The 14,254-nt window shown below is 44.0% G+C and overlaps 1 protein-coding gene across 1 annotated transcript; it reads left to right on the forward strand.

Annotated features, from left to right (window-relative positions):
• Window positions 1-612: 612 nt before the first annotated feature.
• STON1 (stonin 1) lies at window positions 613-13,572 on the forward strand (the record flags this gene model as incomplete). Its single annotated transcript, XM_081998483.1, has 3 exons — window positions 613-2,557; window positions 12,294-12,496; window positions 12,878-13,572. 3 exons carry the CDS (start codon window positions 613-615, stop codon window positions 12,950-12,952), a joined length of 2,223 nt encoding a protein of 740 aa, XP_081854609.1. The 3' UTR covers window positions 12,953-13,572.
• Between the last annotated feature and the right edge of the window lie 682 nt (window positions 13,573-14,254).

Consider the following 14,254-nt stretch of genomic DNA (forward strand, 5'->3'; position numbering starts at 1 on the left):
TGATTCGGCCCCTCTACTCTGCTCTGGTGAGACCCCACCTGGAGTCCTGCATCCAGCTCTGGAGCCCTCAGCACAGGAAAGACATGGACCTGTTGGAGCAGGTCCAGAGGAGGCCACAAAAATGCTCAGAGGGATGGAACACCTCTCCTGTGAGGACAGGCTGGGAGACTTGGGGTTGTTCAGCCTGGAGAAGAGAAGGCCTAGTATGGAAAATCTCTGTCCATATTACAAGCTACAGATAAGCGGTATTGTAGAAATTATTATGCGAGTGGTCCTGTACAGCTGTTGGACTTTCTGTTCTCTCTGATCTAGAGGCTGCATACATCAGATACTCTGAAGAGCCCATAAAACTTAGATCTCCCTTAGATCCCCAACCCGGGGAAGCAGTGGGGATTCATGGGGAGTTTACCTGTTTCTATACATGTAAAGCACAAAGTACACTGGATTAATAAACTGCAGGCACATTTTAAGCTTTGTGTGGTTTGAATTTTATAAGTCTTGTGTTTCTTTGTTTTGTTTTTCAAAAGAATTTATTTCTGCTCATGTCTGTTGTTCCTTTGTAGATGGTTTGCGGGTGGTAGGTGTGAAAGTGCCTCAAGTTTCTCCTACAAGATGTGTTCCACAAATCCAGCAAATTGGGTCACCTTTGATGACGAGCCACTCTTCCAGTCGCCTCAGAAATCGGTTGATAATCAGAGCGGTTGTAAACCGAATGGCCTTAAACTGAATCTGTCTAGCGTGCATGAGACTTCAAGTAGATCATCTTCTACAGGCAGCACTCCACTCTCATCTCCTGTAGTTGACTTCTACCTAAGTCCTGGACCTCCCAGCAACTCTCCACTTACTACACCTACCAGAGACTACCCAGGAAGTCCATGCATCCCAAAGCCTGGGATTCACATCCTTTATCCTATCCCTGAATGGCCATCAAACTTTAACCTTCTTCCATCACCTGGAATTTGCTCATCCCTAACCTCGCAGAAGCTGAGCAGCCCTCCTTTGAACACCTCACCTAATGACCATCCCGTTAAGACTGCCATCTCCAAATCAACATGTGAAGGAAGCCCTAATCTGCCAGGAAACTGTGAGGACTTAGGAGAGTTGTCGTCGGCACCGGGGCACTTCCCGTACTTCCAGAGCGATTGCGCTTTTTCCAGTCCCTTTTGGAAGGAAGGATGCTCGCTCAGCACGTCACCAGCTAATGTTAGCACGCACAGGAAGGACAAAGGCCTTGACAGGAGCGTCTGTCATCCTAAAGACAAAGAAACTTGCCATGATCAGAAAAGCCTGAACCAGGGCTCCTTCAGCTACATCTGCGAGAGGCTTGAACACCTGCAAGCCGATAGCTGCGACGCCACAGGAAGCCCACCTGTCTCCAGCGCCCATGCATGGCACAAGCTCTCGCCCGCTGTCCCATGCAGCCTCTTCATGAGCCGGAAAGTGGATGGGTGGCCATTCATGCTGAGGATTCCTGAAAAGAAGAACATGATGTCATCTCGGCAATGGGGCCCTATTTACCTTAGTGTCCTAGCTGGGGGTGTACTGCAGATGTATTACGAAAAAGGTCTGGAGAAACCTTTCAGGGAATTCCAGCTGCAGCCACACTGTAAGCTGTCCGAACCCAAATTAGAGAGCTATAACGTCTCAGGAAAGATCCATACCGTGAAGATCGAGTGTGTGTCTTACACAGAGAAAAGGAGGTATCATCCCAAAGTAGAAGTGATCCATGAGCCAGAGGTTGAGCAGATGTTAAAGCTGGGCACCACAGATTACGACGACTTCACCGATTTCCTCATAACAGTTGAGGAAGAGCTTATGAAACTTCCTACCATTTCTAGACAAAAGAGGAATTATGAAGAGCAAGAAATGGCTCTGGAAATAGTGGATAACTTTTGGGGGAAAGTCACTAAGGCAGAAGGAAAACTCGTAGAAAGTGCCGTCATCACACATATTTACTGCTTGTGTTTTGTGAACGGAAGTGCTGACTGCTTTCTAACCCTGAATGACCTGGAGCTCCAGAAGAGGGACGAGCGTTACTTTGAGAAGGAGGAGGCGAAGAAATGGATCAATATTCTTGACTGCCATTTCCATAACTGTGTCAAAGCGCAGGAATTCGAGCAATCGCGAATTATTAAGTTTACGCCCCCCGACGCCTATAGGCTGGAACTGATGCGTTTCAGGACACAGTATAATGGGCAAGATCTTCCCTTTTCTGTGAAGGCTGTGGTAGTCGTTCAGGGGGCATACATTGAACTTCAGGCTTTTATAAACATGTCTTCGACTGCTCCGATTCCAACACGTTTACCCTCTGTGAAATACTGTGAAAATGTTATGATACGCTTTCCTGTTCCCACGCAGTGGGTCAAGGCACTTTGGACCATGAACCTCCAAAGGCAGAAGTCCCTAAAAGCAAAAATGAATAGGAGAGCGTGCCTTGGCTCTTTACACGAGATTGAATCTGATCCCGTAATACAAGTCTCGGTTGGAACAGCAAAATATGAGAGTGCCTACAGGGCTGTTGTGTGGAAGATAGACAGGCTTCCAGATAAAAACTCAAGTAAATAATTTGCACTATAAAATGATGGGCTTGGGTGCATGTCTTCGCTGTTTTTATGCTTGTGTACCCCCATGGGCTTCCGTAGTTTGGGTTTTTAGCTGTGTGGTGGTATTGGTAGAAGCTGGAGTAGCCTTTTGGGGAAAAGAGCATATAGCCTTTTATTTTAAAGCACATTTTCCTAACTTATTTGAAGGAGGCAGATGTATTATTGTCAGTAATTGTAAGGGTGCGGTATCATGGAAATGGATCTCATCATTCTGAGTAAACCTCAAATCCATAGTAAGAAAGAGGTAAGGGTTTATGCTTCACATATACCGGCTGAGCAACAGTGGGATGGGAAGGGAACACCAGTAGGTGAAATTATTTCGCCACCCGATATCATGCAGTTAATAGAAAAGGTGGTATTGTATCTGTTGCGTCTTTGCTTCCTAGCGTCGTTTAAGAAACGGTAGGTATGATACATAACTAGAAGATACTGAGGTCAAACTTGCTGTAGCAAGTTGAGTATGCTTTTGCAAAGGCTGTTATCTATGTTATCTATCTATCTATCTATCTATCTATGTTATCTAAAACTCCTTTATGGGTTTGTGTATTTAGCTTGTGTGTTCATGGCAATAACTGCACTGACAAAAAATGCCTCCCACTTTATTCCTCCTTTTCTTTGGTGGTGGTACCTCACTAAAACCTTGGAGCAATAAAACCAGCTAAGTTTATAGTCATGCACCTGGGAGTTGTTAATTTCCCACTAAGTAAAACAGCTAACTTACTTTAATTAATAAAATATGATTTTTTGGGAGAAGGAAAATATAAATATATGGTCTTAAAATTCCAATTTTTAGTCAAGTTACCAGATTAATATCCCTATATAGCACTTTTCTAAAGGCATGAAAATTATTGAGGAATGTATTATTCTCCTTCAAGTTCTGTAGACTGAAGGCACTTGATCCTTTCCTTGGATATGCATTACATGTATTTGAGACTTTGGGGATCTGTGTAAGACAAGGGCAATTTTAAAAACATTTTATCTCCAATGTCTGTAAAAACTGTACTTTTAAGAAGGGGATAAATGGTAACAAATGGATTAGGCTAGTCTTGTAGTATCCTAACTGTCTGGACTAACTACCTCTTTAAAACGTCCAGAAAAGATTTAATCTTTTTAAGTCCTGGTTTCAGGTATGCTAGTACTAAATTGACATATCCACTTACTGGTTCTGACAGCTAGATATATGTAAAGGCGAGAGTTCTCATTCAAAACTATTAAAAAAGAAGAGCAAAGGCAAAAAAAACTCCTGAGGATATTTTTTTCCCTCATTTTTAACTAATTCTAATTTATATTTAATCTGACCTGTTTAGGTAATTGTGACTTTTTTTTTAACAGTTTGATGTTTGATACTCGAATTGTGATTGATACTTCAGCAACAGAAGTAACAGGTCAACAGAAAAACTGAGGCAGGAGCAAATGAAAAGGGAATATTATCCTAAGCCTATATATGAACTAGATGATTGCTTTTGGTATGAAAACAGCATTTGAAAGCATCCTACATAGATATTAGGAAAAATTTCTTTACTGAGAGAGTGGTCAAACATTGGCACAGGCTGCCCAGGGAGGTGGTGGAGTCACCGTCACTGGAAGTGTTCAAAAAACGTGTGGACATGGCACTTGGGGACATGGTTTAGTGGGCATGGCGGTGTTGGGTTGATGGTTGGACTTGATGATCTTAAAGGTCTTTTCCAGCCTTAATGATTCTGTGATCAACATGCTAATGTGGCAGTTGCTTGTATTCTTGCTACCGGCAGTCTAGGGCTAGTATTTTTTACTAATGATGCTGCATGGAAAAACTGGCCCCTTTTGTCTGCAGATTGGGTCTTGCTTAGGCAGTGAGGTCTCTCAAACCTTGAGCGGTTTCGCTTTCTGATTTCTGTTGATGCGCGCTGCAGGAGGAACAGCACAAACGCTACTGTGGTCAGGTTCAGAAATGACGACGTGTTAACACCATCCCTGTTTTTCCCCTTCTTTTGCTTTGGAAAAAAGAAAAAGAAGGGGAAGAGTGGTCGGCTTGGACCTGTGGCTAATGCCATATGGTTCCTCCTGAGCTGGCCGAGCCCTCCCGTTGGCACGCTGGCTGTTACCTGGGTATCGCGCTCTGCGGGGAGAGGATGCTGGGGGCTGCCAAGCAATGGGCAGCGGGAGAGCGGGGGAGATGCAGCCTTGGCAGACAGACTGACACAAGGCAGGGAGCCAAGCCAGAATTAATGATGGGGGGAGAAAAATGACAGAGAGAGGGGAGGTAAGGAGAGGCACCGAGGAAGGGGTTGGAGAGGCTGGAAAATGGACAGGGAGGGCAGAAGAATTGATGGAGAGACGTGGGAGAACCAGTGGGCGGAAGATTCTTCAGGCCTCCAAAATCTGTAGATATGTGTGTCACGCACTCTGGGCTTCAAAGGTTTGCACATGTGCTGTGGCCCATTTGTTTTCCCAAGGCTTATGGGACTGAGTGTCTGGGTAGCTTTTAATATTCTTTGCTATTTAATGTAGGTTTGCTTCTGCGAAATCAAGTCAGCAATTTAGTCAGGCGATTTTAAAGAAGATTATACAGTCTTTCAAAGTCTTTAATTCCCTGCAGTTCATTCACCTTAAGATTTGATGTGCACAATTAACTTCAGATCTATGTTATTTGAAAGTAAGAACCCTTTTTTTGTGGCATTCTACAGCTTTATGTTATTTTCAACCGGTAGCTTAAACTTTTGACATTTGAATAATTCCTCTGGCTGAGATCTGCAAAATCATTTGTATCCCTGAAATGTTTATGTGTTTGAAAAAACATTTTGGTAGTAATACTGCCTGGTCAAATTTTAAACCTCTCTATCAAGTTTTCTGTACTCAGTTAAGAGTTTAAAAATAGAGTTGTCCCAAGGCATGCCAAAAATCTGGAGGCAGTCAAACTAATAGAAATATGTAAACTTTCATAATAAATTTTACTGCAGGGAGAAAAATGTGCCGAGGCTTTTGCTTTCAAAAAGTCTTTGTCTGAGGCTTCTAAAAAAAAAAAAAAAGAAGAAAGGGAAAAGGAAATGTTGCCTACAGTTATATTGTGACTCCGTTTATAGACATTGAAATATGTCAGTATGCACTGGATTCTGCTAAAGTGCTTCCTTGGAAGAATGCTGGCCAAGCAAAGTCTGTGTGAGCTGTGAGATACCCAACATTTTTAAAAGCTGCCTCTGCTTATTCTGGTATGTAAATGGAGGGTTTGGAGCCAGAGTGTTAACATTATTTAAAAACAAAAAAGAGGCAAAGCTGTAGACTTTGAAGGGTTGATCCAATTACATTTCTGCAAATTGAGTCCACATTTGTGAAATCAGGGCATCGTGTAAGGAAGTGTAGAACATTTTATGATTTCAGCACAGCACCGGGCCGGTCTTTACACTGGAGAAAGCGCGTGCACCTGTCCCGCGCAGGGAGCTGGGGAGAGACGAGGCTCGAAACGCTGTGTTTTAATCTCTTGCTGTGTAAATTTGTGCCCTGCGGTGTTTCCTAAGGCGAGGACACCTCTGTCCTTGGGCCGCTGTGTAAAGCAACAGTTCTTCAGCTGATCACTTCTCCTTTTCTTCTGCGCCGTGGAGCCACACTGAGGAGGCGGTGCACGAGCGACAGAGAGAAGCGGAGCCAGGGGAGCTTGTGGCTGCTGGCAGCCTTAAGCATCGGCGCGTGGACTCACGTGTGGGAGGTGGTGTGGCTCCCAGCAACCTTCGGCTGCCACTGCTTTTGTTTTCTAAGCTGCCTCGGTGGAAACTCCAAGCCGTGACTGACTTTGTTAGGCGGGCTCCATCCCTGGCCAGCCACCTCCTTCTGGCATCAGCACTCCTGCAAACGGCTCCTTGCTGGTGGCACCTTCCCATTCCCCCGTCTCCTGTGCATGTATCCCAGAAGGCTGGATAAATGCACCCATTTAGACGTAGCCGCAGGAGCTGTTAACTTCTAACAGTCCTAATGTAAATCCGTTCTTCGTAATTGTTGACGTTTTCATGTTCTAAACAAGATATTCAGAACTGGACCTATTTCGGCAAAAATAGAATCACTACTAACTAAAATAACAGCACATTTTTCGGTCTAAATTACTTGGCTTCATGAGCCTTTCTCCGATCAAGGTTGCTTGAACACTACTCGTACAGGTGAATAAGGGATAAATAGTGTGAGTAAATGCAGCAAACTTATATTATTAATTGTTTGTGAAGTGCTATATGAATGCTAAATGATGGTTTGAATCTAGTTTCATAGTTCTATGGATTTCTTTGTTCATTTGGGCTTTTTTGTTGTTATTCTTCAGAGAAAGAGAACAAGCATTTGCGACATTTTTAGGAAATAATAGACAAATTTTCAGATGTAAAGTAGGAAAGATTTAGGTATCTGAATTCACAAAAGTCTTAACAAGTTGCCTAGATACCTAAATCCTAGGGCTTCTGTCTCCTAAATCAGCTAGTAAAAGTTCAGTTATCTCCCCACATTACTTGGTTGCCCATCAGGCCAGATGTTCATGTCTCCACGATGCCTGATGGGCCACATTTTGGATAGCTGGGCTCACACCTTACCTTCCACTGGGCAACTGTACAGATTTACACCATGTGTAAATCCAACTTGTCTTTCCACACTACTGCCTTTTCTCTTTTCTGTCTGCCATCTTGCTTGTTCAGCATTACAGATTTTTTTTGCAAAAGGATCTTGTACATGCAGCCTCTCTTTCTTCTTCTAACTCCAGTGTAATACAAGGCCTGGGAAACAATAGTTTCATGGAGTAGAGATGACAAGGACTATGCAGTTTTAGATGAAAACTAAGGCAATGCTCACTGTCTTCCGAAGTGTTGGTTGATCGCTTTGTTGTCTGACAGCCGATGGGAAGAAGTTGTTTCACGTTCCTACCACAGCCCAGCAGCGGGCAGAGGAGCTTCTCGGCAAGTGAAGTGGTGAGTACCTGCTTCTGACATTGACATTGGTACAGGAGATGGATGGGCTGGGGGAAACCCTGTGTTTTGGGAGTAGGCAAAAGGGTCCAGTGTGGAGGCAGCTCCAGAGGACCCAGGGCAGTAGCCCTACCCAGATCCCAAAACTATCATCTCTGCCTTTGCAGGTTACCACTTAGGGGAAAGAAAGGACCCCAGAACTCATCGGATCCCAACACTGAAACCACCTCATGGATGTGAGTTAGCTGGAATGTAAGCCCAGAGATTTTTTTTTAAAGTACTATGTGGTGCTGAACCACAACTGTGCCATGTCTAACACAGGAGCTTTTAGCAGCAGGCCAAAAGGAATGGCCCATTTATGCCTGGGCTCAAGTGGATATCTACCATCTGACATTTACCATACCTGTCCAGGAAAATTCCAAGCAGTTAGTTATTTCTGGATTCCCTTTCTCAGAAGACAAAATAGTTTTCCAGACAGTTTCCATTACTACTTGTTTCTCCATAGGCCTCCCTCCCACAACAGGAAGATGCTGAATTTGATCTCCAAAAGCCCTTAGATCTACACCCATTTCCAAATGGACTCCGAACAAAATGCTACTACTCTTGGACAAACCCTTTCTCCTCAGATCCTTGGTCAACCATAGCCCCAGAAGCAGAGCGTGCCACTTCCCTGGCCAGGGCATGATGTGCCATCTTAGCATTGCAACTGCTGCTACGAAGGACCCTTCGCTTGTGGCTGATGTTGTGCAGTCTGCGCATCCCAACCCAGCAAACAGCACAAGGACCAGGTCAAGTAAGTGTGTTGCCAAGCTGCCTCCTGACACCACCACTTGAAAGCAGTGTAGGTCCTGGGAGCCAAGAGGAGCACAGCTTGCGTTGGGTTGTGGTTCCACAGATGGGATGACGTCTCACAGTTTGGCTATGGAATGGGGTGCTGCTTCTGGTCTCCCTCCCTGCTGGTGTTGCTGACACCACAGCTGTTGCTGGGATGATGGCAGATTCAAGGATGGCGAGGCCCAACAGGAGGCTCATTCCACCATGTCCAGGCAGTCTGGAAGAGGACCAAAAGAGCATTAGTGCAGGAGAAATGGGCTTGGACACAGCAAGAGATGACCAGCAGCAGACGGTGGACAAGACCCATGTCACAGAGGTATATACTGATCTGCCTGTCACTGTCTACGTCAGTGACGAAGCACCATCTCCTCCTCACACTTGTTTGGTCCTCCTCCATCTTCTTTCTGAAGGAGCTGACAAGTGGTTGTAATATTTGTTTCTGACTTTGTTCCCTCCTCTATTTCAGTAATAAAGTCCCTAATGTTATAGTTTTACCTGTCTCCGTGTATTGCATTACAGCCCTGAGACTTCAGCCACACGCTGCGTGCCCCTGGCAGTGCACCCCTTTGCCCAAGACCGTGACGAGCTTGCAAACTGGGTATATTAGTGCTTTAGTGCCTTGAAGGACCCTGTCCCGTAGCGTGGTCCGAGGTGTGAGTAACGTCTCGCGCATGCCAGCAGCACTGGTTTAGCATAAATCGGCACCAGTACCCCCTACGCCACCCCCATACCAGCCGTGCCGTATAGCTGCGTGGGTGACTGAGCCCCATTCACAGGCAAGTGAACTACGCGGTAGGCTTTTATATAAAAAGGTGACGTTACTGCTGCGTTTGGTCATGGGCCATGGTTTGGGTGGTGGTTTTCATTTTTTAAGTGTGGGGGAGTTGTAAAGCGTTGGTGCCTTGACTGGTGCGGCAAGTGGGTTGCGAAGTCTGCGAAGAGGGGTGAGGTTTTTCCATCTGATGTCTCCAGCCTGGACGGCTCAGTTTGGTTTCCCTCCCTTTGTGATGGCTGTGTGATGGCCACTGCTGGGCACCTACTTCCCCCCACTCACCTTAAAGGTGCTATTGTACTGGGCATACTTCGGGGAGCTTTGTTCCCAAAAGTCAGGACCTACATATTAGTTGCTGTGATCCCTACCAGTCTCTTTTATGGATCTGCCCTTGCATTTATGAGTGCAAGCTGTATTACCCTTCCCTAAAATTTCTGTAACCAGTTCCTTATGAGCAGGTATTACAGCCGTGCTTTGGTAGAAAGAAGCAGCTAGTCCCATGTGGGGAATGGTTGCAGGCTCTCCATCGTGACACTCGTTTCTTTAAAGACACCCGGGAAACTTCATGGCCAGTGTTTGATACTCTTCCATGGTGCAGGACACTAGCGGGTGTGTATATAGCATTATTTTCTTAAATCCAGTCAGGTTTTCTTTGAACATTACAAGCAGTTATGTAAAAAAGCAGCATTTAGGATAAGGATCGAATGTGATGTACTGCTGGAAGCAAACCTGCAGGGGATGCTTGTAAATCGGCCACGAACAGAGTCCAGATGGTGAAGGAATGCACTTGTCCAGTGACATGCCCCTTGTCTGAAGTGGTGGGTGTAAATGCTGCCGTGTTTCTGTGCGGGGTGAGCCGAACAGAGAGGGAAACGCTTGCAGTCAGCAAACAGCTTTTTTAAGCTACTGATGATTGTTGTTGTTATTAAACGTGGAAAAAAGAAGGGGAACAAAAAGAGTTGGAGACCTCCCCCATCTGAAGTTTATGGGCTGATAATCATAGAATCACACAGTAGTTTGGGTTGGAAGGGACCTTTAAAGGGCATCTAGTCCAACCCCCCTGCAAGGAGCAGGGACACCTTCAACTACATCAAGTTGGTCAGAGCCACATCCAACCTGGCCTTGAATGTTTCCAGGGATGGGGCATCTACCACCTCTCTGGGCAACCTGTGCCAGTGTTTCACCACCCTCAACGTGAAAAATTTATTCCTTATATCTAGTCGAAATCTGCCCTCTTTTGGTTTAACACACTTCCTATTCCTTTCTCCCATTCCCTCACCTTTTCTTTGAGGCAGTCAAGTTTTAATTGTGCCGTTGAGTGTAACAACAAGGAGGAGGGAGGAAATTATTAATTACACTAATTATATAATTTGTCAACAGGAAAACAAAATGTTAAATGTTTTAGTGAGTATGATTAAGACATACTTGAGCATGAATTTCATGCTCTTTAAGCCTTGATTTTTGGGGACCCATTGACTTTATGCTGGACTTGGAATGAAATCTGGAGGACAGTTTCTTAAATTAGACTTTGTTCTGGTGAAGTTGGAGAAACGTGTGACAGAACTCTGCCCATCAAACTGCTCAAACGTAAATTATCTCCTAAAATCAGAACTGGCTTGGGCAGGCTGTGAGGCAGGTTGCAGGGAAAACCTGCAGCACAGACCAGAGGATGCACCCAGCCCAAGTCTCCCAGGAGCAACAGATATGTAGCTTTTTAAATTTATTTGTGCCTTATGAAATGTCCATGAGCCTGTGGATGTGGACTGTTGTAGTGATTTTTCCCACAGGATGCATAAAAGCGTATGTTAACTCCATCTTCAGTATTTCCTTCATTCTGATACGAAATTGATTCCTGCCACCGCAGAAAGCCAGTGCATAAAGAATGGGACATTTTTGCCTGAACTTTGAGATGCTGTTCAGTATAATGGATGAAAACCAAATATATGCTGCGAGGCTTGCCTGTGACAAAATATGGCCAATCCTTTCTCTGCTGCTTTTTTTGCCTGCAGCCAAATGGTAGTTAGTTGTCCATGCTGATGCTTAAAATCCTGGAGAGGAGGGGAAATGCAGAATTACTGTTTTCTGCCCTGAAGAATTTGGAGAGGCAGCTGTGATACAAAGGATTCCTTTCATTATGTTATGTTATGTTATGTTATGTTATGTTATGTTATGTTATGATGTTATGTTATATTATATTACATTACATTACATTACATTACACTATACTATACTATACTATACTATACTATATTATACTGCTTTCACGCACATAGTGAGCCTGCTGACCTTGGTTTCTTTGGAAAGCAGGCTTTCCACCCCAGTGTTCCTGTGTGCCAGGAAGAGGAGAAATACTTTCCCTTACCATTGCCACATATAAGAAGCAGTAAAGCAAGTGATCCATAGGATCTAAGGCTGGGCTGAATTAATTTAGAATATGCTGCAAAACATGGGCAGTCCTTCGTGACTCTGCTTTATAACATGACAGTTACTTTAGTAATACTTTCATTTGGAAGAATGGGGTATGTTCTCTTCCCTTAACAAACCAAGCTAGAAGGGGAGCCCAGGTAGCCCTTATCCTGGCAGCTGGGATCTACCTTCTCTGAGCAGCATCCTGAGCTGCACCTTTATCTTCCCACTGTAGACAGACTATAATAAATGATGTTACACAAGATAGCTGTAGTACTTGAAATAAACGCTCCAGTAAAATTCTACAGCAGAGAGCTCTGGAAAGGGTGGTTGTTGGACACGGGGAGGCATGTCTGCCTTGGCTAAGCTGGGGCCTCCTGATTTTTATTTTTCTATGAGAGTAAGAAATGTATTTTTAAGGGAAAATGGAGATTCTTCCCTAATAGTCTGAATTTAGCAACCAATCCCTAAGTTTGTAATATTCTTCTCTTAATCAGAAGCTGGGGGGATCTGGTACATCTTGTGCAAATTAATTTGTAAAACTGCAACGATTGTGAAAAGTGTGCTGAAGCAGAGAAAAAATGAGTTAGGGACCACCTTATGCCCAAGTAGCAAAAGATAATAGATAGAATAATCTTGTATCATAGTAACAGTTCTGCATTAATAAAAGATAGAGCTGTTCTCACTTGCTAGCAGATTAACCTTGGCACTGTAAAGAAAGAAAAGATAATTAACTGACGGTGTTTGGTTTTTTTCTTTTCCAAGATTCAGATCATCCACACAGCCTGTCTTACAAACTGGAACTCGGATCAGACCAGGAAATACCGTCTGACTGGTACCCATTTGCTACCGTCCAGTTCGTCGTTCATGATACCTGTGCCTCAGGAACAGAAGTCAAGTCACTGGGCATAGAGAGCGATGTGCAGCCCCAGAAACACGTGGTTCAGAAAGCTTTTTACAATTGCCAGGTATTTTCAGGGCTATATTTTCAGTGTTTTCCTCCTCTTCTTCCTCCCCACTCCCCCATACAGTATTTGCAAGGCGAATGTGCGTTGTATTCTAAACATATCTTGCATGCACTTGTGATAATGACTTTGAGCAAAACAATCATTAAAAAATAATTCCTTGTCTGATCAAAGATGACACTGAAAAACAGAGCTGCAAATGGAGCGTTGCTTTTCCTCAGCTGAGCTATTTTTGGGAGTAGTGGTTTTGAAATCTGTTGGGTCTGGAAATGTTTTGATTCTGTGTCAAAGCTTTTATTTGTGCCATTGCTGCAGTTTGCACTTGCAATGCCCAGTTATTTGCTAATTCTACCTGTGGGGTTTTTTTTTGTTTTCTGACTACAGGTTGAAATTGAAAAGAAGTGGATTAGGCTTGATGGAGAAGATCCAGATAAGGCTGGCAACTGCCTAATGCAGTAAAAGAGGACAGAGGCACCATCATACGATATTAGTAGGAATCAATTTACATAGGAAATTCTATTGTTAGAAGCAGTGCAGTGACCTAGTTTAGGATAAACACGGTCATTGAATTTTTCTTTTTTTTTTAGTGCTTTTGGGATTGATTTTGCAAATCAGTACTGGTTTGACTGGCCTGCGTTCAAGTAAACTTCCTGTCGTGGGAATACCGGTGTGAGTAAGGTCTCTTTGTAAAGAGTTGCAGGATGTGAGCACTTAATTGACTGATTGTAATATATTATTTTCCTGTTGCCTATCTATGACTTGGGAATGATCTCATACTCCACATGGAAACCTAATGGCACTACTCAAAAGAGTTCATGTCACTTGGACATACAATATTCAGCAATAAAAGCTGCCAGAGTGCTTATGTGCAGACCAGCATCTGTGTAAGATCCAGCAGGAGCAATTACATTTTTAGTGGTGTTTGAAAACTGAAGTCCTCCGTGTTTCTGCTCCCCTCCATATACGTGAACAGAACAAGCCGTAATATTATTCTTGACAAGGGCCTCAATTAATGAATTGGAAACTGGGTGATTTCATTGGTAAAATGGGAAAAGTCTCCCAGCAACAATATTCTTCGTTTTTCCGTGGCTGTAAGCGTTTCCTCCCCAGCACTTTATAGGTTCACTCAAAGTAATCTCTTGGGCAAAAAAACATATGGCAGATGTGATTGAAATTTCTGTGCCAGCATTAGACAAATCTTTTTCACTACTGCAGCGAGTGAGACAAGGGGCAGATCCTCAGCAAGTCTAAATCAGCCCAGGCCCATTTCATTTGATGCAGCTTTGAGAATTTACACCAGCGGAGCGTTTTCCCCACAAACTGAAGAAATGGCTGGTTGCTGCCATTTGCTGCGGGTCTCCTTTGGGATGCAAGTTCCAGATGTTGGTTTGGAAACCGCAGGGGCTGTTGCTTTGAGTAACTTTCAAGACAGAGGGCATGCCTTTTCTTGCATGGGAGGGGAGGTGTTTTCATGCTACTGGCTCTAAAGGTGTTTTCTGTGGGGAAACAAGGCAGGAATGGACTATCTTCAGCAAGAGAAGCGAAGCTGCAATGCTTCAGCAGGCAGCTTGGGCTACTAGCCCCATATCAATGTGTTAACTGTGTTTTGAACAAATTATTGGCATTTAGGGAAAGGTTTTAATGCCTCCCCTCAGCCATTATCCCCTTTGTCATCTTCTGCAGTCTGTAATTCCAGGTCTGAAAAAATCTGATAAATTAAAAAATGTTCCTGATGATACTTTTTTTTTTCCCCCTGCAGTT

The sequence above is a fragment of the Phaethon aethereus genome (genome assembly GCF_964289735.1).
Source record: "Phaethon aethereus genome assembly, chromosome: 3".
Classification (NCBI taxonomy): Eukaryota; Metazoa; Chordata; class Aves; order Phaethontiformes; family Phaethontidae; genus Phaethon; species Phaethon aethereus.